Source organism: Pteronotus mesoamericanus, unplaced genomic scaffold, assembly GCF_021234165.1.
Source record: "Pteronotus mesoamericanus isolate MK-2021 breed Mesoamerican mustached bat unplaced genomic scaffold, CSHL_Meso_final contig_24, whole genome shotgun sequence".
In the NCBI taxonomy this organism is placed as follows: Eukaryota; Metazoa; Chordata; class Mammalia; order Chiroptera; family Mormoopidae; genus Pteronotus; species Pteronotus mesoamericanus.
The window spans coordinates 5,662,750-5,690,474 of NW_026555100.1; the positions used below are offsets into that span (position 1 = coordinate 5,662,750).

The 27,725-nt window shown below is 40.5% G+C and overlaps 1 protein-coding gene across 10 annotated transcripts in view; it reads left to right on the forward strand.

Annotated features, from left to right (window-relative positions):
• USP54 (ubiquitin specific peptidase 54) overlaps window positions 1-14,501 on the forward strand; it is a 141,932-nt gene extending 127,431 nt beyond the window's left edge. For 8 of the 10 annotated variants that reach the window (XM_054572588.1, XM_054572589.1, XM_054572583.1 and 5 more), the window contains 4 exons: window positions 795-2,188; window positions 7,185-7,303; window positions 11,191-11,377; window positions 13,085-14,501. In XM_054572588.1, the coding sequence (XP_054428563.1) occupies window positions 795-2,188; window positions 7,185-7,303; window positions 11,191-11,377; window positions 13,085-13,644 (2,260 nt within the window). In that variant the 3' untranslated portion in view covers window positions 13,645-14,501. Of the gene's footprint in view, window positions 1-794; window positions 2,189-7,184; window positions 7,304-7,614; window positions 7,756-9,923; window positions 11,138-11,190; window positions 11,378-13,084 lie in introns of those variants that run through there. The other 2 variants (XM_054572593.1, XM_054572591.1) reach the window with 2 other exon arrangements.
• Window positions 14,502-27,725: the final 13,224 nt, after the last annotated feature.

Consider the following 27,725-nt stretch of genomic DNA (forward strand, 5'->3'; position numbering starts at 1 on the left):
TCCTCCAGTTGAATGCTGACCTGAGAATCTGATGGTCTGATTTGATGTTTTAAATAGAAACAATTTAGGCAGCTAAAGTCTTTCCAGGAAACTTATGTCATTTGATGTATGTGAGTGATCAAGGTTTTATTTAAGTGCTTCTAACACAGTTTTTAGATCAGAAATATAAAACAATTAGTGAGAAACCAACTAAATGCTAACTCCCACCCCCAAATTTTAAAACAGTCACAGTGCGTTACTTTGGGGAAACATCTCAGTGAGTAATACAACCCAATCCAGATTATGAAAACATATTTGAAATGGTTGATTGATTTTTATGTAATTTCATGAGCCCAAACCACCTTGTACTCTCTAAATATGGCCTTTTGGTTCTTTTGGCTGTTCTGCCTCTCCGGACCCCAGGTATGAATGGTTTCTAGGCTTTGCTTACTTTCCAGGTCATCTGCCTATGGGACTAGCAATTTTCGTTTTTTTAATTTGCAAGTAAAATATGATTGAAATAGGACTTTACGGGTAGTGAAGAATACTGGCAGGGGCTTTACTTAATATTACTCTGTGGAACATTGGTGAGGGCATGTATTAAAGAGGATTAATATTACCTATTATTTGGGTGTAAGCAGACCATGTGCCTTCTCTTTTGAGCCTCCGAATTGTTGACTATACTTGTGCTTGTCTTTGCATTTATTTTCACCATTCCCCCTGTGATAGCTAGAAATGGAAACTGAGTAAAGAGTTTTTTTAAGTGTTCTTACCAATCAAGACAGCTTATGACTGGCTCTCTCCATTTATTTCAGTGAACAGCCTGTCCCGCTCCAAGTATTGTTAAGCCAGGAGGCCCAGCTGGAACCCTACATGGATACAGAGTTTGGGGCCAGTTCTTTCATCTACTCATCTGCTTCCTGCCATGAATCACAGCCATCACTATTCCCAGAGTCATCTACCCAGTCTGCCCCACAGCACAATTCCCTCAGTAGGTCTGCCTCGAACCTTCTTACTTCTGTTGAGGTAGATAGCGTTGACCCCTCTGTGTTGCACAGGCAGTGCTTACCTAAAACACAAGGGATGACTGAGAACTCTCATCATGGTTGGGAACCATTAGATATACCAGAGGGTAAGCCGCAAAGCTACAGGGATGATAAAAGCACCTGCAACGGATTCCCCCCTCAAGAAGGAAGAGGCAGTGATCAAGAAGAAGTATTCCAAGAAAAGAGGGATCCTCTTGATTCCTCCCAGGTGATAGCTTGGTCACATCCCACTGGAACAGCCACCTGTGAGAGAGATGATGTACACAGCCTAGCCTGTAGTTCTGCAAGTTCATCAGCTCAGCCCAACCTTCTCCTTTACAGAGCCTGCCACCCTGTAATGCCTGCTGCTTCCTCATCTGTGTTTCACTCTCCTGATACTGTGCAGAAAACTAACCAATGCCTCCAAGCCAAAAGCCTCAAAACTTTGTTGACTTCAAAAGTGGATGGAGGCAGTGAGGAGCCCTTTAAGCCAGAGTTTCTGGGCACAAAGGGGCGTGTCCGCTCTCTGGCAGAACAGTTTCAGAGGATGCAAGGTACCACCACAAGGGATGGTGCAGGTTGCCAGGACAGAAGTTTTCCACATAGTCTAAGGAAGAACTCTTCCTCTTCTGACTCTAAGCCTCCCTTCCCACAGGGTCAAGGGAAAGGCCATTGGCCTTGGGCAAAACAGCAACTCTCTTTGAATAGTAGGGACAGACTGCCTTCCTGGGAAGAGCCTTCTGATCATCCTTCCCTTGCCATGAACTCTGGGCTGCCCAATGGTGAAACTTCTTGGGGAGGACAACCCAGGTTGACAGAACCAGATATGTACCAAAGGAAGCCATCGCAAGCAAGAGATGATAGGCCCAAGGCGTTGGGGAGCAATGTCGACTTGGGAACTTCCTTGCCTTTGGATTCCTGGGTGAATGTCACAAGGCTCTGTGATTCTCAGCTTAAACATGGGGTCCCTGGGCCAGAAATGAAGTCCTCTCCACCGAATCCCCATACCCATGTAGCCTATCCAGACAGAAACCACATTCTTTTGCATCCACACTGGAACCAAGACACAGAGCAGGAGACCTCAGAATTAGAGTCTCTCTACCAGGCCAGTCTTCAGGCTTCTCAAACTAGCTCTTCTGGATGGGAGCAGCAGGATGTGGCCTGGTATCCACTTAGCCAAACAGGTAAGAATGCAAACAGGGATCGGGGAATGAAGGACATATAAAAGCTTGAGGACAAGGTCAGTGGTGGGGTAGTGTTCTGTCCAGATAATATCCCCTGTTCAGGAGGTTGTAGTAGAACTTTTGACTTTATTTATAAAGACTTCAGGACAAGGGCCAGACATTTTTATAGCTAGAGTGAAGAATGGGGACAGAATCATCACTCACAGGCCAGTTCTCTCCTTCTAAAGAAAAAGGCCAATGAGTATATGCCCAGGGTTTCTTCAGTGAATGAGTCAGTGCTAAGGAATGGCTCACAGGTCTTTAAGAGTGATTCAGCATGACATGGTTGAAGCTGAGAGGAAAACTCATCCTTCCATGGCTTAGAAGATCCAGCATCACCCCAAGATCCAGCTTCCAGATCCAACTTGCCATGAGGATGTCCACATTGAGCTGAGTCTGCAAAGGGCATTTCCAGATTATACTGGACCAGCAATCTCAAGACCTTCCCTAATCCCTTTAGGAACTACCAGGTTTAGAATTTTCAAGGTAGTATGCCTGTATGGTACCCATTCACTGACTTTTCATGAGGTGGTATTGTGTCGAGAGAAGTCTACTCCTTAAATGCACATCAGAGACTTAGTTCTGGAAATTGAATAAATGAAGAGTGTTTATACTTTAGATTGATGCTCTTAAGAATTTCAAAGCCTGAACTATTTTCCTGGCTTCATCATTAACTGTCAGTTTAAATTTGGACAATTCACTTAATATCCCAGGGCCAAGTTTTTACCTGTAAAAAGATAATTAATTCAATTTTTTTTTAAAGATACCTTCCAATTCTTAAAATATATATATGATTCTGTGAAATTGAATTCAAGAGAACTTTATCTTCAACTCAGGCATACCAGTTGCCACAATGGTATTGGTTCCTTGCATGCTGCCAACCAGTGTTTACAACCAAACAACAGGTGTTTAATGAGTACCTACTATGGTCCAAGGAGCTGTGGGGAGTTATCACATAAATATGAGATTTGATATTATGTTTTTTAGGATGTGCATCCTAGTGTAGACTTTGCAATGACATGCATATATGAAGTGCCCCTTACGTACACACAGGGGCAGGGCAGTATGGGAAGATTCTAAAGAATGAGGAAAAGCTGGAGTTGGCCTCAGTTAGCTTCCTGTGTAGTGTAAGGGAGAAAGAATACACAAATGTCAATTGTTTTAATAATAGTAAACACATATAAAAGAATACATTGCAAGTAAAATATAATTAACTAATTGACTGTCAAACAGTATATTACAAAAACAAAGCAAAACAAAAAAAACAACAACCTTATATTACCCCAAAAAGCAAAATTTTCATGGTGGATAGTCTTGAAATATATAAAGTAATAAAAATTTTAGATAATCCCATTCTTCAAGTTTCATGAGTTTGCTTCCAGCTTTTTTATACATATTTAATATATATTTTATTTTTATAAAAAGCAGGATCATTATATGATTGACTAGGCTATTTCCAGTTTTTTAATAATATTACACTGTGGTGAATATCTTTACACTTATGTGTTTGACCACATTTCTGATAAGCTCCTTAGAGTAAACTTTTAGAAGAGTAAGAACTAGTTGAAAGTTATAAACTCTTTAAAAATTTCTTGATATTTACTGGCAAATTAGCCTTCAGGAATATTATACTCCTAAAATCAATATGAAAGAGTACCTACCAACCATTAATATTGTTTCTTTGACAGTGAACAAAAACTAATTTAAAAAATCCATCTAATGAATCAGTTCTCAAAATACTTGTCAAATAGCCTTTAGGGGAGTCCTTCTTTATCTTAATTGTAAAGCATTTATTAAACACCAAATTACTGGTACTTTCTCTCACTTCTTTACTGATACATAAAATGACAGATAACATTGTGTACATTTAAGGTGTACAATGTGAGGTTTGATACATGCATGTACTTATTACTAAATGATTACCACAAGAAGGTTAGTTAACACAACCATAATCACACATAATAATATTTTGTGGTGAGAATGTTTAAGAGCTACCAATGTTCATGTATAAAATACAATGTTGTCGACTGTAGTCATGATCCCCAGAACTTAAAACTGGAAGTTTATACCCTTTGACTAACATCTCTTCGATTCCCCCAACCTCTAGCCCCTGGCGACTACCATTCTATTTCTATTCTGCCTATAGATTTGCTTATTTTGGACATTTTATATAGATGGAATCATATAGTATACTGTGTTTGTGACCAGATTATTTACATGGTTATAATTCCTAAAGATTTATACAAACTCTGTCCTAAATTTCATAGTACTTTGGAGTTGGACAGACATCTTAAAAAAATAACTTTTTGTTATAGTATATTAAAAAATTAAGAGTAAGAGTAAATGTTATACATCCCCTTATGTACTTATCACTAACTTGCATGATGATTATTTTGGCCAGTTATTAATATGTGGCCAATAATTGATTTAGCTATAGCACCCTCCCCTTTCCCTTTCCCATTGGATTACTTTAAAGCATATCCTAGACATTATATCATTTCATCCATAAATAGTTTAGAATCTCTCAAAGAAATAGACTTATTTTTTAATTTTTTAAAAGATTTTATTTATTTTTAGAGAGGGAGGAAGAGAGGGAGAGAAACGTCAATGTGTGGTTGCCTCTCACACGCCCCCTGCTGGGGACCTGGCCTGCAAGGCATGTGCCCTACACAGGGAATCCTTTGGTTCACAGGCCGGACTTCAGTCTACTGAGCCACAGCAACTAGGGCTATTTTTTAATTTTTATTTATTGATGACAGAAAGAAAGAGAAACATTGACTTCTTGTTCTACTTATTCTATGCATTCCTTGGTTGAGTCTTGCATGTGCCCTGACTGGGGATTAAACCCACAACCTTGGTGTGTTAGGACAATGCTCTAACCAATTGAACTACCTGGCCAGAGCTCTGCTTAAGTATCTTTAAAAGAATCAGAATCTTCTCCCTTTGGGAAGTTTCAGTGGCCACCTCCTTGTCTAGGGAAGCATGCTTGACTTGATTAAAGGAGCACCAGATTCTCATCATCATAGCTGAAATTCTTAAATCTGTCCATTATAGTCATCTAAGGACTGGCTTTAAAAATAACCAAATAATTTTATATAAATGGGATTATAGCACACATGCTATTTTTATTGTGGACAATTTTACTGTGTATTTCTCCTCCCCTCACATCAATCCCTACCTTCCCAGGTAATAATATAGTGTGCATATTTCTCTATTTTTCTGTTTATAAAATCCTGTGTGGATCTATATGAACAGTGTTTTTTGGCCAGGGGTGGCCGGGTTAATATTATAGGGTTTTGGGTTTTTTTTCCTCTTAACAATACTTTATGAAAATCCCTCCAAGTCATCTAGTTTAACTCAATTCATTCTTTTTAGGGGTGGGCAATATTTGATATTGAGGATATCATAATGTATTTAGGCATTCTGCTATAGATGGGCATTACTTTATTTCTAATTCTTGGCTACTACAAACATTGCTACAATAAACTGGTATTTTTGCTTCTTATTCCCACGAGTAAAATTGTTGGGTAAGAGGGTAAATATATTTTCAACTTTGATATTTCTAGATTGCTTTTTAGGAAGACTATAACATTTTACATTTCATAAACAATGTCTGAGTATATTCTCCCACACTTTTTTTAAAAATCCTTACCTGAGGACATGTTTATTGATTTTAGAAAAAGAGGGAAGGGGAGAGAGAGGAAGGGAGAGAGAGACAGAGAGGGAGACATCAATGTGTGAGAGAAACATCGGTCGGTTGCCTATTGTATGCACCCAGACTGGAGATTGAACACACAACCTATGTATGTGCCCCAACTGGGAATCGAACCCACAGCCCTTTGGTGCACAGGACGATGTTCCAACCAACTGAGCGACCCGGCCAGGGAAGGATTCTCCTACACTTTTAAGGGAAGCCTCTTAAAAATAAATATTTCTGTGCTCCAACCACAAAGATTCTGATTGAGTAGGTCTGTGGAGAGATACAGGAAGCTGTATTTTTTAAAGCTCCTAGATGAATCTGAGGTGGTTTTAGGACCACTGCATTTAAGCTCCAGGAAGCATTAAAAATAGCTGGTCTTCTAGCTTTATATCAGCAATATGATGCTTTAGCCTGATGACATATATTAGAATCAAAATATCAAATCAACACATGAATTGGCAATAGGCATAGATACATCAAATACAGGTCAAGGGCACGTGCATCTTCAGAATGGAAGGCTTAATTAGTTGTATTGGGGCAAGCCCCTTGGGAATGACATATCCAGTTTGGAGCAGCTCTTAACAGTCTAGCAAGATTCTGAGAAGATAAGCATTTAGAGATTATTTAGAATTTTAAGTAATTTAAGAAGCTAATGGAAATAAAGTGTCACACATACAAAATGTTGCTGAAGAGCTCCCGTTCATAATAATAGGAGGCAAAAATTGAGGGACTTGAAATTTTAACAATGGTTAAACTACTTACTACCTGTCAGACCATGGAACTCATTTTCATGTTATATAAAATGAAGAGGTTTGATAGATGATTACTATGATCATTTCAGTTTCTAACTAGACTGGAGATAGTTGCTTTGTCACCACAGACACTCTAGAGAATCACTATGTTGGAAAATTTCCTCTGTATGTATTTTAAATCTTGGGCCCAAGTCTGACAGAAGCAAAGTTAATTGTGTTTACAAAAATGAAATGAGGCAAGATGGGGGCATTCAGCTCTCTCTCCAGAGCCCCTTCTGTACAAGGTTCCTCAAAGCCTATGTTCTGAGACCCTTGTGGCCTATCAGAAAACTATGCATGTTCTGAAACTTTTACTTCTACATTCCAGGAGCACATCCTCCATTAGATTCAGGGATGCATATTTGTTGTTTAATGAAACAACTCCTGAGTTTGGTGCTGCCAGGCTCAGAGTTTAGGCTCCAAGAGAAGGGAGGGCTTCAACTTGTATTTATCTTTTCCTCCTCAGGCTCTGCAGATGGCATTGGAAGGAGGTTGCACTCAGCCCCTGGCCTTGGTCTCTCAAAGACCCCAACAGCAGAAATGGAGCACAGCCTCCATGAAGCCAGCACAGTGTCTGCTTCTCAGGTAGCAGCCTTAGGTGCCAGAGTGCTGGGCATGGGGTGTTGTGTTGGGGAAGGAATTGGGGGAGAGAGATGATTGGTAGGGTTGGTGGTAAGGCAGGGGCATGGTAATGTGGGGCTATTAGATGAGAACAAGATCTATGACTGAGCTGCTTTTGGATGAGAGGAGATTGCCACCTACCTTTCAAACATATCTAATTCAGGTGTCTACCAGTGAGTCTTACCCGACTGCCTCCCACATTGCTGGGAACAGGGTCTGTGGGAAAACCCTATGTCTGGTGTTATGTGTTTGCCTATGTGTCTGTGGATTTGAAGGCTACACCTTGCCAAGACCCCAGCAGGAGTATGGAGAAGATGATTAAGTACAGTACAGAGAATTTTTGCTGCATCTCATGCAATCTCAGTGGCACTGTTGCCTTACAGAGGGAGGAGGCCCCAGTCTCTTCCCACAGTGTTGTAAGTAGAATCAGTGTCTCTCTATTCAGAGCAACCTCTTTCTCTTGCTAGGTAAAATACTGTGCAAGTGAAGAGGCAGAAAAAACTGAAGGTTGTACTTTGGGGGCAAATTATGTGTCCTCAGCAAGAATGAGGACACATAGTCATTATTTTATTGTCCCACATTTAGTAGAAGCCCAGAGGAATGTCCCTTCCCTGTAGTAGTTCTGCAAGGTGCACTGTAGGGTTCCCCAGGGTGAGAAGAGTCCTAGTAGCCTTGAGAGGAGTCTCTGAGAAGCAATGTCTGCTGATTGGGTCAGAACCCGTTGCACTAATCAAAGGAAGAAGCGGGATGGACTATTGTTTTGCCTTTTCCTCCCCACCCTAGTACATGACTGAGTGAGGTCCAGTGTGCTTTCAAGCTGAAATAAAGCAGACACATTAGCAAAAAAAGGAAAATGATTTTAAAAATCCTCCACCTGAGGCCTTTCTTACATAAGTAATGTGGTAATCTATGGGCGAAATGGATAGGGACACCCAAGTCAGCAGAGATCAAAAACCTCAAATAGTTTCAGTGGCCAGATTTATAAATTGTGCCTTTTGAGAATTTCACACACTTGCCCAAGGAAGTTTAGTTTTCGTTATAGTAGAGGTCAGGATGTAAAGCACCAGTGCATTGAAACTTGTTCACCAAGCTAGCTCAATAAAAAATTTAAAACAGATTTCAAATATGTGGTATAAAAATTAAAAGGTACAGAGGATATAGAGTGAAAACTAAGTCTCTGTTCTACCAGTCTTTCAGATCCAGTTTCTGTTCCCTAGAAGCAGTTATTTATTCCAATTTATTTTTCATCAGTTCCTGAACAACACTGAAGAGTTTGCTATTCTTTTTGGAAAAGGTGGTCTTTTTTGCCCAGCATGTCTTCTATACCTTTAATGCATTTAATGGCAAATTGTTACTTTCCTAGGAAATCTGGCTTGCCTTCTGACTTCCATATTATTTATTTATTTATTCATTCTTTTAATTGCCTATTGAGCGTATGTTCTAGGTACTCCGCCAGGTGCAGGGGATACAGTGGCTAGGGAGCTAGATGTAGTCCCAGTTTTCATGGACTTTACAGTCTACTGGAGGAAACATAAACAATTCTAATATAACATGATGGGATTTAATGCTATGGAAGTATAATAGAAGGAAATCTAAACTAGCTTTGAAGGATAAAGGAAGACTTCCTGGAAGAAGTAAAAAAAATATATATATATATAGAACAGGTAAAGGGACCTGAAGTCGATGTTAACTGAATTAAAAGAAGCTTGGTATGGCAAGATTAGAGTCTGACAAGGGAAGAATGGGGAGAGTTGACTGGTGAGACTGAAAAGGATAAAAACAAGGATTACATTATGAACTACAGTAAGAAGTTTGGGAGGATAGTGAGAAGTGGACATACTGAAGAGCCAATTAGGAAGCAAAAATCAATGGGACTTGGTGCCTGCCTGCCTTGATATGGGAAAGGAAAATCAAAGATCATGTCCAAGAGTTACGGGCTGATTGATAATGATGTATCTGGGGGAAGAGATAGGTACAATTTTGGATATACAGGGTGGGGCAAAAGTATGTTTACAGGCCTATGGAAAATAATGCAATGATTAATAAATATTAACACCAGAATGAACTCTGTGTTTTGTGTACTTATAAATATAAATGTACTTTTGCCCCAGCTAGTATTAAGCTTGAGTGGAGCTATCTTGTAGGCCTTTGGATGTGAGACATATAGGCTTGAAATTGAGATTTGAGAATCATACCCATTGAAAAGAGGAAGAATATTGTGAAAGGGGGGAGCCAGGACATATTCCCAAAGAGTATCGGATTTAAGGTGGTTCTTCTGAAGACCTCTAAAAGGAGACTTAGTAAAAGAGATCAGAGAGATAGGAGGGAAACCAGTGAAGTGTGGTGTCATTCTCTTCTGTCTAAAAGAAGGGAATAGTTGGCTGTGTCACATGCTGAAAGGACCTGGCCCTTAGGCTCTATGGTAAATGCCTACTATGTGCCATGCTATGGTAGGTGCTATGAGCATTCGGATGAAAGAACACAAATTCTGTCCTTAATTAGCTTACAATGTCATAAAGAAAATAAGATATACTGGCATATATTATTTTATTTAATATTTAATTAAATGCCTGTAATGTTCCAGGTGCCGTTCAAGGTGCTGGGGATACTGGAGTGAAAAGAACTATATTCTACTAGGAGAAAAAGACAATTAACAAGTTAATCATAGACAATATGTGATAAAGAAGAATAAAACAAAGCAAGAGGATAAGGAGTGAAGAGGTAACAGTGGTTATTCTCAGGGTTATTTTTTGATAGAGTAGTGAGGGAAATCAGCTGTAAGGAAGTAACATTTGATCGGAGACCTCAGTGATATGAAGGTGTGAGCCATGGAAAGAACATTCCAGGTAACAGAAGCAGTAAGTGTAAAAGGCCGGAGTTGAAATGAGTGTGGTGTATTTGTGGAACATTAAGAAGGCTGGAGTGTAAAAGGTGCAGGAATGGTAGGAGATAAGTGAGGAAGATTGGCATTGCCATATCACATAGGAACTTGCAGGCCACAATAAGGAGGTAGTGGGCTGAGATAGGAAGATCAGATCAGAGGTTGTTGCCGTGGTCCAGTTAAGTTGAAATATGAAACCTATGGGTTGAAATGACAGTATTTGGCAAAGGCAACTAATGAAATGGTGGGTGAAAAGTGCAAAATCAAGGGCAATGTCAATATATGAGTCTGGGTGACTTAAGTAAATGGGGTACCTGGAAGAGGAGTTTGGAAGAATGTTGGTTCAATTGCGGACATATTAGTGTTTCAAATGATAAAGGGGATATTCCAGAGATTTTTGCCATATAAGTGAATGACTGATGGAGTGTAGAGCAGGACATAACCATCAGTGGGTGCAAACTTGACAGGCAAACAAGGAGACAGTAGGATGTAACAATAACAGGAGAGAAAATGGAGTAGTAGAGTTCCTGATTTTACTTAAGGAGATATATTTTGGTTGCCGATATTTAGAGAGAGTATAGAATTTTCTTTCTCAATCTCTCAGGCTTTCTGAAGTTCTCTCTCATTTCTTTTCTATTTTTACATTTCTATCTCTATCTCTCTAATTCTACTGTTAGCATCAAGGAGTTTCCTGAAGATGTAAATGGTAGGGTTGGGAAGGTAAGGACTATGAGGAAGACAAGTTAAGAGAGGAGGATCTGCAGTTTGGTGTCTCCAGTTAATAGTGATCAGGATGTTTCCTAGAGGGACTAAGAAGAGTGACTGAGTAAATTGAGTCCCTTTCTAGAACAAGGCAAGTTTGCACTTTAGTTCCCTCCATCTCCCCCTGCTTGCCTCACTGTGTTTACCCAACCATGTCCTGCTGTATGTTAATTCTCATCTCTGTGTTTTTTTGTCGTCTCATTATAAGGATTCATCAAACGCGAGGAAAAAGGCTTTGGAAACCAGGCACCGTTGTTCCAGCTCCTCTTCCCTCCCTGTCATCCATGACCCTCCTGTGTTTCTCCTTGGTCCCCAACTCTACCCACCCCAACCACAGTTCCTGTCCCCAGATGTCTTGATGCCCAGCATGGCAGGGGAGCCCTATAGACCCCCAGGTAACTCTCCCCCCTCAAGTCTAATATTATGTGCCAGAATATGCTACCTTTTCAGGGACCTAAAGATTTAAATTAGTACACATATAGGGGTGTGTGAGTGTGTGTGTGTGTGTGTGTGTGTGTGTGTGTGTACACGCCAAGGTGGGGTCATAAAGGGATACAAATTACTGCTTTAAGATCAAGCATTGATCAGGATGAATTGTGATTGAATCATGTCTTGGGCAACACAGTTCTTAGACTAAAAGTCTAGAGTTCCCGAATCTAACTACTCATGAAAATGAACTGCTTCAATCATGATAGGATAAGCTTTTAAGTGACCAATGGGAGTTAATACCCAGTCTTTAGGATCCCCTCTAAAACAGAAAGCGTCATCTCTATTAGTTTTCTCTCCTTCTGTCCCCTAAGTCTCAGTAAGGGATGGCCTAAGAGGACAGGAAGTGCATGGTAGACTTGGGAAGACCCTGTACCTGGAATACCCATGCCATATATAAAGATCCAAACAGTCCTGGGGAAGGTGGGCAATATCAGTCTGGCTTTCTCTGTAGCCAGATTTGCTTCTTTTCATCTTCATAGGCTGAATCTACCGTTTAAAGCATTGATTCTCATTGGGAAATGGGAGGTAATACTAGCATCTAGTTGGTAGAGGCCAGGGATGTTGCTAAACATCCTGCAATGCACAGGGAAATTTCCCTGCACTCCCTTCTCCCCCAAAGAAAGAATTATCAGCCCAAAATATCAGTAGTGCCAAGCTTGAGAAACCTTGACTTGTGGACATAAATGCCCCAGGACAGAGGGTGGTTGTGGTTCTAGAACAGAAGATAGAGTAGTATTGTTGATACTTGTGTCCAAATTTTAGGAAGCTTTGGATAAACAGGCCTTCTGGATAGATGGACTTTCTATTACTCTGTGGAGCAGCCAGGTAACCAGCTTCCTTTGACAGTTGTTAGGGGGCATCTGATTATACAGGCAACATTTACTGCAGCCTATTCTGCACCAAATGCTGTAGTGAATACAGAGCAGAAAGAAGGCAGCTCTCTGCTCTCAAAGAGCTCAGTGTTTAAATAATCAGAATATGCATGCATGCATACATACATACATACATACATACATACATATAACAATATAAGATGTTGATGGGATATAAGAAATAAAGAACTGGAAAGTATTTTTAGAAGGGATTCTTTTAAGTAAAAGGGAATTAATATATAGAAAAGGCATTTCACATTGTATATGTGGGAGGAGTGGTGTGAACAAAAGCAGAGATCTCAGAATGTGCAAGAACATGACTGGAGTAAAGGTACCGTGTTAAGAAAAAGAGTGATGTTTTGGAGTGGTGGCTCTAGAAGTAGAGCTGTCACAATGAGGATACATTCGCAGTATTAGGGAGCCATTGTAGAGTGTGTGTGTGTCTGTGCATGCATGCGCATACGTTGAAGTTGAAGGATTATAGTGGGATGAGGCAAAAGTATGGCAGCATCCAGGAGACTATTTTACTTGCCCAGGTTGGAGGTCAGGTACTTTATTCTGATGTATATTAAGAGTTTTTTTTTTAAAATGAAATTAAAAGCAAAACTGGGTTACTTCTTTCCCTTGTGTGTATGCTCTTGGAGGGGTGAAGAGTTGGGAGGAGCAGCCTGAGGTGGTCTTCTGGGGAGGACAATGGTTTATTGAAGATGCTCAATCTTTGGGTTTCTTTTCTCTTCTCAGGAACTTCAAGGAGTCCCCAGCAGTTTCTGGCTATGTGTGACAGGGGTGAAACTTCCCAAGGGGTCAAGTACACAGGAACAACTTGGAACTATCGGAGTCTCCCCCATTGTTCCAGAACAGATGCCTCTTGGGGACCACGGACAGAGGCCAACCAGCATATTGGGGCTAGATTCCTGACTACTCCAGGGTGCAAGACTCAGCTAACCCACTCTGCCACACTACCAGAAAGACACCAGGGCCCTCGCGTTCCTCATGATCAGTCCTGGGGGGATCATTTCCATTCACCCTCCCATCCTCCCATTGTTCACCCTGTGAACCTACCATCAAACGGTTTTCTTGTACCCCTGAGGTCAGCTTGGAATTCAGGTTCTGTTCCAGGGTCTCGAGCCCCTGGTCCTCGGAGAGTAGATATGCCCCCAGATGATGACTGGAGGCAAAGCAGTTATGCCCCACAATCTGGACACAGGAGGACAGGGGCACAAGAGTTCCTGTTTGTTCTAGCTGATGCCCCTGGAAGAAGGCAGATCAGGGCTAGGGCCCTGCAGCACAGTAGGTGGTAAGGGTCACCCCTTTCCTTTCCTGGAGCCACAGCTTTCTCTGTGAAACTATTCTGTGGCAGAGTTCACACCCTACATCCCTGCCAGGGTAGTGCTAGTCTCATCTCATCATAGAGTTGGCAGTTTTTCCTAGGGATGCCAGGAACCTCTAATCTGATGTGGCTCTTTCAGAAGGAATATTGGAAATTCCAATTTCCATTCACCTAGCAAAGGGAAGCAGCTGCTATTTAGGCCTTTATTTCAGCCACTTTAAAGATGAATTCATATTACTCTGGACACTAGCCATTCCTTAGATCACCATTTTATTCCTGGATACTTTATGTCCGTACCTGTACTTGAGTCCTCATCCTCTGTTCCTCTACTGTATTACCAGCTTCTATTCTTTGTTTTATCCACCTATCCCTATTACCTGACTGTCTGTCTTCCCCATGCCCCATTTTTGGAGGGACATGTAGCCCTATGGTCATTGTCCTGATCACAGGGCAGTCCTCCTACCCAGGTATTATAGACTGTCTGCCTTCCCTGTGCCCCCAAAACTTAGGCCTAGAATGTGGAGCTTCCAACATAACATTTGCCCTCTGAACAAATGGAGTCAGGCACACTAATACTCCCTTCTGTCTCAGCAGCAGAGTCATTACTGCCACTTGCTCAGTCGCTGTTGTAAACCCTCAGAGTCAGCTGAACTATTTTAGGGCCAAACATACTGTTTTTGTAAAGTATTTTTCATTAATAAATCTATAAGATAGTTCTATTTAATTCCTTGTCATTTAATTGTCTTTTAGAGCCCTTTTGGGCTGGGAGAAGATGGTGGCCGAGTAAGTGGAAGCTGAGTCCACTTGCTCTTGCCGCCAACTCAGATTCGCGGCTGATCATCCAACAAATAACCTGAACAATCAACAGAACCTTATCTGGTATGAAGTTTAGAAGCCAAGGAGTATAGAATATGCTTCACAACGGGCAGTAGGAGGCTTTATAGGCTGAAGCGGAAATACCATGTGTGGTGCCTGCAGCAGCAGAGAGGCTAGTCAGGAATGGCAGCTTTGTGACTCCCTCCGCTCCCAGGGTAGGGGGCCCAGTCCTGCAAAGCAAACCCCCCCCAAACTCTAGCTGGGAGGGACTTGGGACGATATAGAGTCATGGAGATCCAGGCAACACCCCCCCCCCCCCCCCCCCCCAGCACGTCCATAGCTGCAGCGCCAAACGTCAACCAGGAGAATGACATAGAGAAAGAGGGACCATCTCCTGAAATGATCAGGGTCGCACCTGGGTCAGGCAGAGGCCGATTGTGGCCAGCCATGACCGTTAGAGACTTTTGGTGTTTTGAAGAGGTGGTATGTGTGAAGAACTGGACAGTGACGTGGTACTGAAGTGGGGGTGCCACAGAGAGGCTTTTTAAAAGGGAAGCTGAAGCGTGCTGGGCAGGGACCCCATGCACAGCTGCCCTGCCAGCAAAGCGACAGTATGAAAGCGCAGTTTACTCCCACTGAATACAGCTGGGCAGGGAGATCAGAAAGTTGCACAGCAAAAGGATTTCTGGGTCCCAGCCCAGTGCAGCCAGTAAGTCAGGGGCTGTGTAAAACAGAGTTTGGGATTGTGTCTACTGTGAGGGCAGTGGTCTGGGAATAAGACAGGCAAGAGTTGAGCACCTGAGATTTCTAACAGCCAGGCAGAACCCCCTTCCCCGGCAGAGTTCAAACCTCTGGGACTGGAAGGATGTACCCAGCCCCCACCTCCTGCAGGATTTTAAGCACTATATCCAGTGGGGAAGTTCTACAGAACTGGCTAGGCTCAAGAACCCCTGCAGGGTGCATATCCACAGGAGAAAGACAGGAAGAGAAACTCCAAAAGGGCTCGTTTTGAACTTCTCTCAGGAAGACAAAATACACTGGTTCCTAAGGCCCTATTCCACTGATGCCAGCGAGGCACAGAGGTCAGAAATCGGTGCAGCAAGGGATAATCAGGGTTTCACCCAGCCTTGGTTCTCACATAGAGCTGCCATCAGCACCAAGCAAGAAAGAGCTGACCCTCTTACACACATTGGCCCCCTTGAAACAGACAGCTAGTTCATTGGAAACTATACATTATTGGAAATAAGCTGCGACAGACCAAGACGGGTGGTACAGGGGTGGGGTAACACACACACAATTTTCCCAGAAGACTGAACAGTGCCTCCTAGGGGAGACTCAGGGGTTCCACCCCCCAGAACACAATAAAACTCCCCTGTAGAGGCAGATGAAGGCGGTATATGCGGTGCTGCCAGAAGTTGGAAGACCCACCTCTGGACCTTGAGCTGACAAAAAGCCAGAGGTGGATCCAGAAGAAGACAAAAGGCAAACACCAAACTCTGCTGAGACAAGTTCCACCTTCTTCTTCAGTATTTGCATTATTTTTTTTCTCGCATATTCTTTTAACATTTTTTTCTTTTCACTTCTATACCAATTAATTCACTATTTTTGTCTTTTATTCTTTTTACTTTTATTTAAAATCTCACATCATACCCTTCCCTTGTCTTACTCCATTTTGTGTACTTCCTTCCTATTCTTATTTTCATTTTAAATTTTATTTTCCCTCTTTCTATGCCTTGTTCCTATTTCTCACTCCTACTATTTCCCCTTCCTCTATCCTCTCAAAATCACTTTTCTTTCCTTTAGTCAGCTCACATTCTTTTTCCCTTTCTTATAATATTCTTATTTTCTTTCCACCTTTATTAATTATTGCTTCTTTAATGTGGATATTCCAGTTATTGCTGTTTTTCTCCAATTTTATTCCTATTTGTTCATTATTTTTTAAATTTCAGATCTCATAGGTTAATTTCCCCCTGGCTTACTCCATTTTGCTTTCCTCCTGTCCTTGCTTATTTGAGTTTGAATTTTTATATTTTCCCTTCCTTAGCCTGGATTCTATTCCTTACTCTTATTATTTCTACTCTCTCTCTATCCTCCCCTCAAAATCTCTCTTTTTTTTCTGTATACATCTCATATTCTCTTTTCTTTCTTATAATATTTTTCTCTTTCCACCTTTATTAATCTTTGCTCACCTGTGATTGTTATTGATGCTGTTGAGGTTTTTCTTCAATATTGTTCCTACTGATTCACTGTTTTAAAAAAATTTTATTTCAAACCTCATATACTACTTTTCCTTTTTCTTACTCCATTTTGCCATCTCTCCTTTATTACTTAGGTTATATATTTTATTTTCTCCCTTTCTTCACCTTGTTTTTATTCCCTACTCATTATTTCTCCTCCCTCCTCTCTCAAAATCATTTCTTTCCTTTATTCATCTCATATTCTTTTTTACTATCTTATAATATTCTTAATTTCTTTCGACCTTTATTAATCTTTCCTCATTTGTGGTTGATATTGCTGATGTGGTAGCGGGGTATTTTTGCTGGCATGGGCTTGGTTTTCTGGGTAGTTTTGCTTTGTTCTGCTAGCACCTGTAAATCAGCATACAAGATATGGTGGGGGTGCAGATTTTCAATCAGCCAGCCAGAGAGGAGAACCCATCAATGAAAGAGCCATCAGTAATCAAAGCCCAAGTACAACAAGAGAGCCCACATAATCTGAATAAAGGGAATATCAGAGCACCCAGCTCAGGAGATCAAAGAGACTCTCAGAATCTCATTCTGAGTCCCACAGAATCCTACCACAGAAGGCCACTCAGGAAGACAGGGAGTCAAAGCAGAGAGCAATGTGATATGCAGAAACAAAAAGAGTCACCTAAAATGGGGAGACAAAGAGTAGTTACAGCCTAGCCACAGGGATGTAAATTAAAGTACAGTATAGGAAATGGAGCAGCCAAAGAACCCACACATGACCCATGGACATGAACAATGGTGTGGGGATTTCCTGAGGGAGCTGGCTGTGCTAGGTGGAGGTGGGGTAAAGGGGGAAAGTTGGGACAACTGTAAGAGCATAAACAATAAAATATAATTAAAAAAATAAAATGGGGAGACAACCCCCAATCGAAAGGAATGGAGGAATCCCAAGAAAAAGAGCTAAATGAAATTGAGGCGAGCAATCTATCAGACATAGAGTTCAAAATAATTCTATGAGGATACTCAATGAACTCAGTGAGAACTATAAGGAATTCAATGGGAGCTACAAGGAACTTAATGGGAATTATATATATTAGCATGATAAATGACACAGAAACTATGAGTAAGAACCAGAAGGAAATAAAGACTACAATATCTGAAATGAAGAATACACTAGAAGAAATTAAAAGCAGGCTGGGTGAAGTAGAGGGCCGAATCAATGAGCTGTAAGACAAGGTAGATAAAAACACCCAGTCAGAGCAACAAAATGAAAAAATACTCGAAAAGAATGAGGGTAGTTGAAGGGAGCTTCAGGACAACATCAAATGTAACAACATTTGCATCATAGGAATACCAGAAAGAGCTGAAAAGGAGCAAGCTATAGGAAACCTGTTTGAAAAAGTAATGACAGAAAACGTCCCTAACTTGGTGAGGGAAAATGTCACACAAGTTCAGGAAACACAGCGGGTCCCAATCAAAATCAACCCAAAGAGGCCCACTCCAAGACAAATCATAATTAAAATGGCAAAATTTAAAGACAAAGAGGGAATCTTAAAGGCAGCAAGGGAAAAATAGGTAGTAACATACACTGGTGCTCCAATAAGGCTATAAGCTGATTTCTCAACAGAAACACTACAAGCCAAAAGGGAATGGCATGAAATATTCCAAGTAATGGAAAACAGACACCTACAACCAAGACTACTCTATCCAGCAAGGCTCTTATTTAAAATGGAAGGTGAAATAAGAGTTTCCCAGACCAAAAAAGGCTAAAAGAATACATCTCCACCAAACCAGCATTGCAAGAGATTATAAAGGAGAAGAAGAAGAAATAGAGAGGAAGAGGATCAACGGTGCAATGGGAAAAAATGGCGATGGATAAGTACCTATCAATAATAACCTTAAATGGCCCAGGCTGGTGTGGCTCAGTGGACTGAGCACCAACCTGTGAACCAAAGGGTCACTGGTTCGGTTCCCAGTCAGAGCACATGCTTGGGTTGCAGGCCAGGTCCCCAGCGGGGGCGTGTGAGAGGCAACCACACACTGATGTTTCTCTTCCTCTCTTTCTCCCTCCCTTCTCCTCTCTAGAAATAAATCTTTAAAAAATAATAATAACAACCTTAAATGTAAATGGATTAAATGCTCCAATCAAAATGCACAGGGTAGCTGAGTGGACAGGAAAACACAATCTGCATATATGCTGTCTACAAGAGACAGACCTAAGAACAAACGATCTACACAGGCTGAATGTGAAAAGTTGGAAAAAATATTCCAAGCAAATGGACATGAAAAAAAAGCTGGGGTAGCAGTACTTATATCAGACAAAAGAGATGTCAGAACAAAGAGACAAAGGCAGTCACTACATAATACTGAAGGGAGTTGTCCAACAAGAGGATGTAACCCTTGTAAACATATATGCACTCAATATAGGAGCACCTAAATATATAAGGAAAATCTTAGAGGACTTTAAGAAGGAGATTGACAGCAGTACAGTTATTGCAGGGGATTTTAACACCCATGTCAACAGTGGGTAGATCTTCCAAAGAAGAAAGATATTGTGGCATTGAATGACACTCTAGATCAAATGGACTTAATTGATATTTACAGAACATTTCACCCTAAGGAAGCAAAGTACACATTCTTTTCAAATGCACATGGATCATTTTCAAAGATAGAACATAGTAGGACACAAAACAGGCCACAACAAATTCCACAAAATTGAAATCATATCAAGGATCTCTTTGGATCACAATGGCTTGAAACTAGAAACCAACCTCAAGGGAAAAAACTCAGAAACATTCAAATACATGGAGACCAAATAACATGTTATTAAATAGTGAATGGGTTAACAGTGAGATCAAGGAAGAAAACAAAAAGTATCTGGAAACAAATGAAAATGAACACACAAAACCCCAAAACCTATGGGACACAGCAAAGGCAATACTGAGAGAGAAGTTCATAGCAATATAGGCCTACCAAAAGAAGATAGAAAAATCTCAAACAAACAACCTAACACTACATCTAAAAGAACTAGCGGAACAACAACAAACAAAGCCCAGAGCAAGCAGAAGGAAGGAAATAATCAAGGTCAGAACAGAATTAAATGACACAGAGACTTTAAAAAAGAAAAGCAACCCAAAGAATCAATGAATCCAGGAGCTGGTTTTTTGAAAAGGTAAACAAAATTGACAAACCTTTAACCAGACTCATCAAGAAAAAAAGAGAGAGGACCCAAATAAATAGAATTGGAAATGAAGGAGAAGAAGTAACAACTGATACCATAGAAATACAAAGGATTGTAAGAAATTACTATGAACAAACTATATGCCAGGAAACTAGAGAACCTAGGCAAAATAGACAAATTTCTGAAACCATGCAAATCTCCAAAACTGAATCAAGAAGAAGCAGAAAGCCTGAACAGAGTGATGATAACTAGCAAAACTGAAGCAGTAATCAAAAAACTCCTGGCACACAAAAGCCCTAGACAGGGTGGCTTCACAGGCAAATTTTACAAAACATTCAAAGAAGAACTAAGACCTACCCTTGTCAAATTATTCCAAAAAATTCAAGAACAGGGAAGACTCCCAAACTTCTTTTATGAGGCCAGTATTATCCTAATTCCAAAACCAGGTAAAGACACAAGAAAGAAAATTACAGGGCAATATCTCTGATGAATATAGATGCTAAAATACTCAACAAAATAATGGCAATCTGGATCCAGCAATACATAAAACAGAATCTACGCTATGATCAAGTGCGATTTATCCCAGGGATGCAAGGGTGACATAACATTTTCAAATCAATAAATGTAATACAACACATAAACAAAATGAAAGACAAAAATCACTTGATCATATCAACAGAGGCTGAAAAGCATTTGATAAAATCCCATACCCATTTATGATAAAAACACTCAAGAAAGTGGGAATACAAGGAGCATATCTCAACATAATAAAGGCCATATACGAGAAACCTGCTTGCCAATATCATACTCAATGGGCAAAAACTAAAAGTGTTTCCAATTAAGATCAGGAACAAGATGAGGGTGCCTGCTTTCATCTTCTTATTCAACAAAGCACTGGAAATTCTAGCCAAAGCAAATCTAGAAGAAAAATAAATAAAATGCATCCAAATTGGGTAGAGGTAAGTAAAACTGTTATCATTTGCAGACAACATGATAGTGTACATAGAAAACCCTATAGTCGCCATGAAAAAACTACTCAACTTAGTAAATTCACTGAAGTAGCAGGACACAAATTCAATATTCAGAAATCGATAACATTCTTGTACAGCAACAATGAATTATCAGAAAGAGAAACTAAGAGAGGAATAAGATGGCGGAGCAGTGAGTGGAAGTCACACTCACCTCCCAGGACCAACCTGGAATTACAACTAAATTGTGGAGAAATCATCTGGAACAAACAGCTGAACAATAGCGAGAGAGGAGCCTTGTAACCTCAGAGACAGAAGAATCGGCTTTAGCACAATCTAACTGGTAAGGAGTGAGGTACAGATCTGAGAAGGCAGGCGGCGTGTCCATGGGGCACAGCATCAGAGGATATTAAAATGGCCAATTGGATCCTCTTGAGAAGAATGGGGTCTAAACCAAAAGCAGGGATCTCTAGCCCACGACACCAGAGCCCAAAAGGTACACAGAAAACAGCCAGCTGTGAAAAGCGGCAAGGTTGCTCTCTGCCAGAGACAGGCGGCTGGAGACGCAAAGAACTGTTTAAAGGGCCAACGCATAAATTTTTATTTGCAGCCACTTACCCTGGTCTCCAGCAAAGGCGGGGGCAGAGAGGGCTCGAGATGCCTGAGGAGAGACTGGGGAAGGAGGCTTTGGGGAGAGAACTAAGAGAGTGGCTGGTGGGATCTTGGTGCTGACTCATCCCCCATGTGGCAGCAGTCATCTTGCTCAGATGGAGACCACTACCCCTGAGCAGCACCAGTGTCAAAGGACCCAATAGCCCGGCCCCCAGGTGGGATTCCACCTCGCCCAGTGCTGTCTAAGCCGCCTGCTGAGTGCAGAGTAGCAGCCACAGACAGTAGATCCCTGGCTAAAGCGGGCACAGAGAGGTCTGGAGACACTTGAGGAGAGAATGGGGACAGAGGCTTTGGGGAGAGAATGGAGAGAGTAGCCAGCGGGATCCCAGTGCGGACTCCTCCCTCATACACAGCAGCCTGAAAGGACCCAAAAACCTCACTCCCAGGAGGGACTCCACCCCGCTATGAGCTGTCTAAGGTGGCCTGCTGAGTGCACAGTGACTGGATTAACAGCTGAAGGAGACAGCCACAAACAGTAGATTACAGGAAGTCTCGAACAGACTGCCTAAGGTCAGACAGGGTCAACAGCTGACATCATCAGAGGCAGATCCACAAAGGAAAAACAGCGGTCTCCTACCATAGAAGTTCACATCACAAAGTCAGGAAATCAAGAGAGAATCAGAAGCAAAAGAGAAGAGTCTCACAAATAATGAGAAGACAAAGAAATACACCCCACTCAAAGGGAAAGGAGGAATCCCCAGAAAGAGAACTAAATGAAATAGAGGCAAGTAAACTGTCAGGTACTGAGTTCAAAACAATGGTTCTAAGGAAGCTCAATGAGCTCAGTGAGCACAGAGAGAATTACCAAAAACTACAAGGAAACTACGAGGCACTTACTGCAAACTATATCAGCATGAAAAAGGACATAGAAACTACCAATAAGAGACAAGAGGAAATGAAGAATGCAATTTCTGAATTGAAGAACACAGTAGAAGGAATCAAAAACAGGCTAGATGAAGCAGAGGACCGAATCAGCGAGATGGAGGACAAGGTAGGAAAAAAACCTCCCAGAAAGAGCAAGGAAATAGAAAAAGGCTCAAAAAGAATGAAGAGGCATTTAGGGAAATGTAGGACAACCTGAAACATAATAATATCCGTATAATAGGGATACCAGAAGGAGAGGAGGATGAGGAAGGGATAGAGAATCTGTTTGAAAAAGTCATAATGGAAAACTTCCCTCATTGGAGGAGAGAAAAAGTCACACAAGCCCAGGAAGCACAGAAGGTCCCCTTCTAGAGGAACCCAATGAGGCTCACTGCAAGACACATCATCATGAAAATGGCAAATATCAAAGACAAACAGAGAATCCTAAAGCAAGCAAGGGAGAAAGAGGTTGTAGCATATAAGGGAATCCCAATACGGCTAGCAGCTGACTTTTCAACAGAAACACTGCAAGCCAGAAGGCAATGACAAGAAATATTCCAAGTATTGAAAAGCAAAGGTCTGCAACCAAGACAGCTCTACCCAGCAAGGCTGTCAGTTAAAATAGAAGGCGAAATAAGGAGTTTCCCAGACGAAAGAAGGCTAAAAGAATACACCTCCACCAAACCAGCACTGCAAAATATGCTAAAGGGACTGCTTTAAGATGAAGAAAAAGTTTCTGTGAATACCCAGTTCCTTTCAGAGTTGCCAATACTTGGTATTACCAATATTTTTAATACTCATTAATCTGATTGTGACAATGATGTTATTTTAATTGTTCTTTTACTATTTGTTAACACTAAACCTGTTTTAGTATATTTCTTGCCTATTTCTATTATTTTTTTAAAAAAGCTTTTAATGACTTTTTGGTTTTCTTTATCCATTTTTTGATTAAAGGTTTGTAGAACTTTTTTCCCTAAAAAACAAAAAAACAAAAAAGCCCCCCATTAACCATGTTTTAGATCTGTTGCAAATACTTTTCTATTCTATTCCTTGTCCTTTAACTTTTTTATATGTATATTACTGTATAGTTAAATGTTTAACATAGTCATATTGTTAATATTTATAACTTCTGCATTTGAATATTTTACTTCAGGTCATGAAAAATATTAGTTCTATTTTCTTCTAAAACTCCTTAGATTCTGCCTATTGATTTTTAACTCACTTGAATATTTCTTGTATAATGTGTAAAATAGGGCTCTATATTTGTTTTATTTCAAGTAATAGTGGTCCATGCACCCTATCTGTTGAATAAGCCTTATTTTACCCACTGATTTGAAATATCAACTTAATCATACATTATATTGTTAGACAGATATATACGTTTGTCTCTAGAATGTTCATTATATTTCATTGTTCTACTTGATTATTTCTGTGCTGGTGTCATGTTGGTTTAATTGCTGAAAATTTATAATGGTTTTAAATTCTTTTAATATTTTATAATTAACTTTGACATGTAAAAAAAATAAATGAAATCAATCTGCATTTAAGAAAGAAAGATAGAGAGAGAGAGAGAGAGAGAGATGGAACTCCTACCTTTTGCGACAACATGGATGGAACTGGAGAATATTAAGCTAAGTGAAATAAGCCAGTTGATGAAAGGCAAATACCATATGATCTCACCTATAAGTGGACTCTATTCAACAGAATAAACTAATGAATAAAATAAACCACAGGCACAAAAACATGGAGCAGACTGAAAGTGACCAGAGGGGATGGGGAAGGAGGACAATGGTGGAAAGGAGGAGAAGGGACTAAACAAGGAACATGTATGAATGACCCATGGACATGGACAATAGAGTGGGAATTGATTGTGGGAGTGGGGGGTGAGGGTGAGATAGGTGGAGGGGGGTAAAAGGGGAAAAATTGATACAACTGTAATAGAATAAATATTATTGGTAAATTTAAATAAATAAATAAATTTTTTAAAAAAGAAAGAGAAACTAAGAAAAAATTCAATTTACTATAGCAACAACAAAAATAAGTACCTAGGAATAAATTTAACCCAGGTTGTAAAAGACCTGTACTTGGAAAACTATAGAACACTGAAGAAATAAATTAAGGAAGATACAAGTAAATGGAAGCACATACCATGTTCATGGATTGGAAGAATTAACATCATTAAAATGTCCATATTACCCTAAGCAATCTATATATTCAATACAATTCCAATTAAAATATCAGTGGCATATTTCACATATCTAGAAAAAATATTCCACAAATTTATATGGAACCAAAAAAAAAAAAAAAAAAAAAAGACTTTAAATAGCCTCAGCAATCCTGAGAAAGAAAAACAAAGTTGGAGGGAATCACAATACCTGATATTAAACTACACTAAAAGGACACTGTAATCAAAAGTCTGGTACTGGCATAAGAACAGACACACAGATCACTGGAACAGAATAGAGAGCCCAGAAATAAACTCACGTCTCCACAGTCAATTAATATTTGGGGGCATGAGCATACAATGGAATAAAAAGTTTCTTTGATAAATGGTGTTGGGAGAACTGGACTGGTACATGCACAAAAAATCTTACACCATATACCAGAATAAACTCAAAATGGATAAAGGACTTAAATATAAGTTATGATGCCATAGAACTCCTAGCAGAAAACATAGAGAGTAAAATTTCAGATATCCCATATAGCAATATTTTTGCTGATATATCTCCTAGGGCAAGGGAAATAAAGGAAAAAATAAACGAATGGACTACATCAAATTAAAAAGTTTCTGCATGGCTAAAGATAACATGATCAAAATGAAAAGGGAACTGAATTACAGGAAGAACATATTTTCCAATGATACATTGGACAAGGGTTGAAGCTCCAGAATACAGAAAGAACTCGTACAACTCAACACCAGGAAGACAAACAACCCAATTAAAAAATGGGCAAAGGACCCGAATAGACACTTCTCCAAAGAGGACATATGGATGGCCATAGACATATGAAATAAATACTCAACATCACTAGCCATCAAAGCGATGCAAATTAAAACCACAATGAGATATTCACCTCACACCTGCCAGAATTAATAAATCAAAAAACAACTGCTGGCAAGGATGTGGAGAAAAGGAAACCTTAGTGTACTATTGGTGGGAATGCAGACTGGTGCATCCACTGTGGAAAACAGTATGGAATTTTCTCAGGAAACTAAAATTGGAACTGCCATTTGACCCAGCAATTCCACTGCTGGGATTATACCCTAAGAATCCTGAAACAGCAATCCAAAAGAATTTTTGCACTCTTGAATTCATAGCAGGACTATTTACAATAGCTAAGTGTTCGAACAGCCCAAGTGCCCATCAATAATGAGTGGATCAATAAACTGGTACATTTATACAATGGAATACTATGCAGCAGAAAGAAAGAATTCCTACCTTTTGCAACAACATGAATGAACAGGAGACTATTATGCTAAGTGAAATAAGCCAGTTGGAGAAAAAGACAAATACCATATGACCTTATTTATAACTGGAGTCTAATGAACAAAATAAATAAATAATGAGAAAAATAGATCCAGAGACATGGAAACATGGAACAGACTGAAAGTGACCAGACGGGAGAGGGAGAGAGATAATGGTGGAAGGAAGGGGAAAGTATTAAAGAACATGTGCGAATGACTCATGGACATGGACAACGGAGAGGAAATTGACTGTGGGAGAGAGGGGTGGCCTGCGTGGAGAGGGGCAAAAGGGAAAACACATTAGTACAATAGAATAAACAATAAAAAAAATTGTAGGGAAAGGCCTTTTGCATGCTCTTGCTCTTTTATATTGGGGCGGGCTGGCCTGAATACTAGTGGCCTGGTATTCCCAGAGAGCAAATCATGGCACAAACATACATATATATGTGAGAGTGTATGTGTATGAATATATGTGAATATATATGTATACAGATATTTGTGTGAGTGTGTGTATACATATATGGCTTTTGAGTGAGTGATAGTGAGGGCCAAAGAGCAAAGAGTTGAAGAATACATATTCAAGGTAGGAGTCGATGTGCCCCCAAATTGCAGTGACTTCCCTTGTTATTGGTGCTGCTAGTATATTTCCTACCCTTTTCCTGTCAAGAGGCACTAAATACATTACACACCTTCTCCTTCCCTTCTTAGGGAGATTTCCTAGAGATTAGAACTCCTCTTAGAAAATCACTTGTGGTCTTTGTACCCTTGGTGTCCTTCTTCTACAAGTTTGTGAGGCGCCTCCTCTGCCTCCCTTCCTCCCTCTTCAGGCCTGCTCCTCCTCTTCCCCTTGTGGAATTGTTGCACTTCCACACCAGATCCATTTTCACCCCTGCCCCCAACCCAAATTCTCCTCCTTGTAAAAGATATTTCATGGGCTCTGTTTCCAAAGAATACCTATTGGGTATTCCCCTTCACTTTTACCCTACGTCTCAGGATCATTGAGATTAACAAAAAGAAAAGGTAGAAAGGTGTTTTTTGAGACATTTGGACCACTGCTTACCTAATTATCACCATCCATTATGGACCAATCCTTAGTGTATCCAGTGCTTCAAGATATATATGTCTTAGTAGATAGCTGGTCTCTATCCAGAGTATCAAGAGGGAGGCTGTGCTCTTTTCAAGTGAATTTTGTAGACTTTGTAAATATCATTTGGTGTCATCCCTTCCTTTCCCCTTATCTATTTGATTTTTTATTGTTAAGGAGAGAAAGAAACATTGATGGGAGAGAGAAGCATCCATTGGTTGCCTCCCCAAAGCATGCCCAGACAGAGGATCCAACTGCAACCTTTTGGTTACAGGAGGACACTCCAACCAACTGAGCCACTCCGGCCTGGGCCTATTTGATTCTTAACTCTTGGGGCCTAATCTGCTCTACCTGCATTCTTACTCTGTGCCTTCAGAGTCTGAACAATTCCAGGCTCTAAACACAAGGGCCAGATTCTCTCTCAGACTCCACTTTGTACGGTCACTTCTCTACAGAGCTTGTGATGCCTCCTCTATTTCTTTTGTCCCTTACCGGACGGATCTGGTACCAAATTGTTATACGCTTGTTTTTCTATTAGCAGGAGGTTTTGATGTTTGATCACGTCTCCCCATCTTCCTCGGAGCTCCATGAGAGCCAGTGTCGTGCAGCCTAGCATTCATTCATCGCAGCAATTAGCAACCTGCACCCTTCTTCACTCCTCACTCTTTGGTTTTTGCCTGCCCAGAATTTTAACTTGGTCCCTTGGCCTCGCCCTGTTTCTCTAGCCTCAGTAATTTTGACGAAGTCCCTAGAACCTGCCCCGCCCCAGCCCCCGCCCCCGCACGCGCGGTGCATGCCGGTCTTAGCCCCTCTGT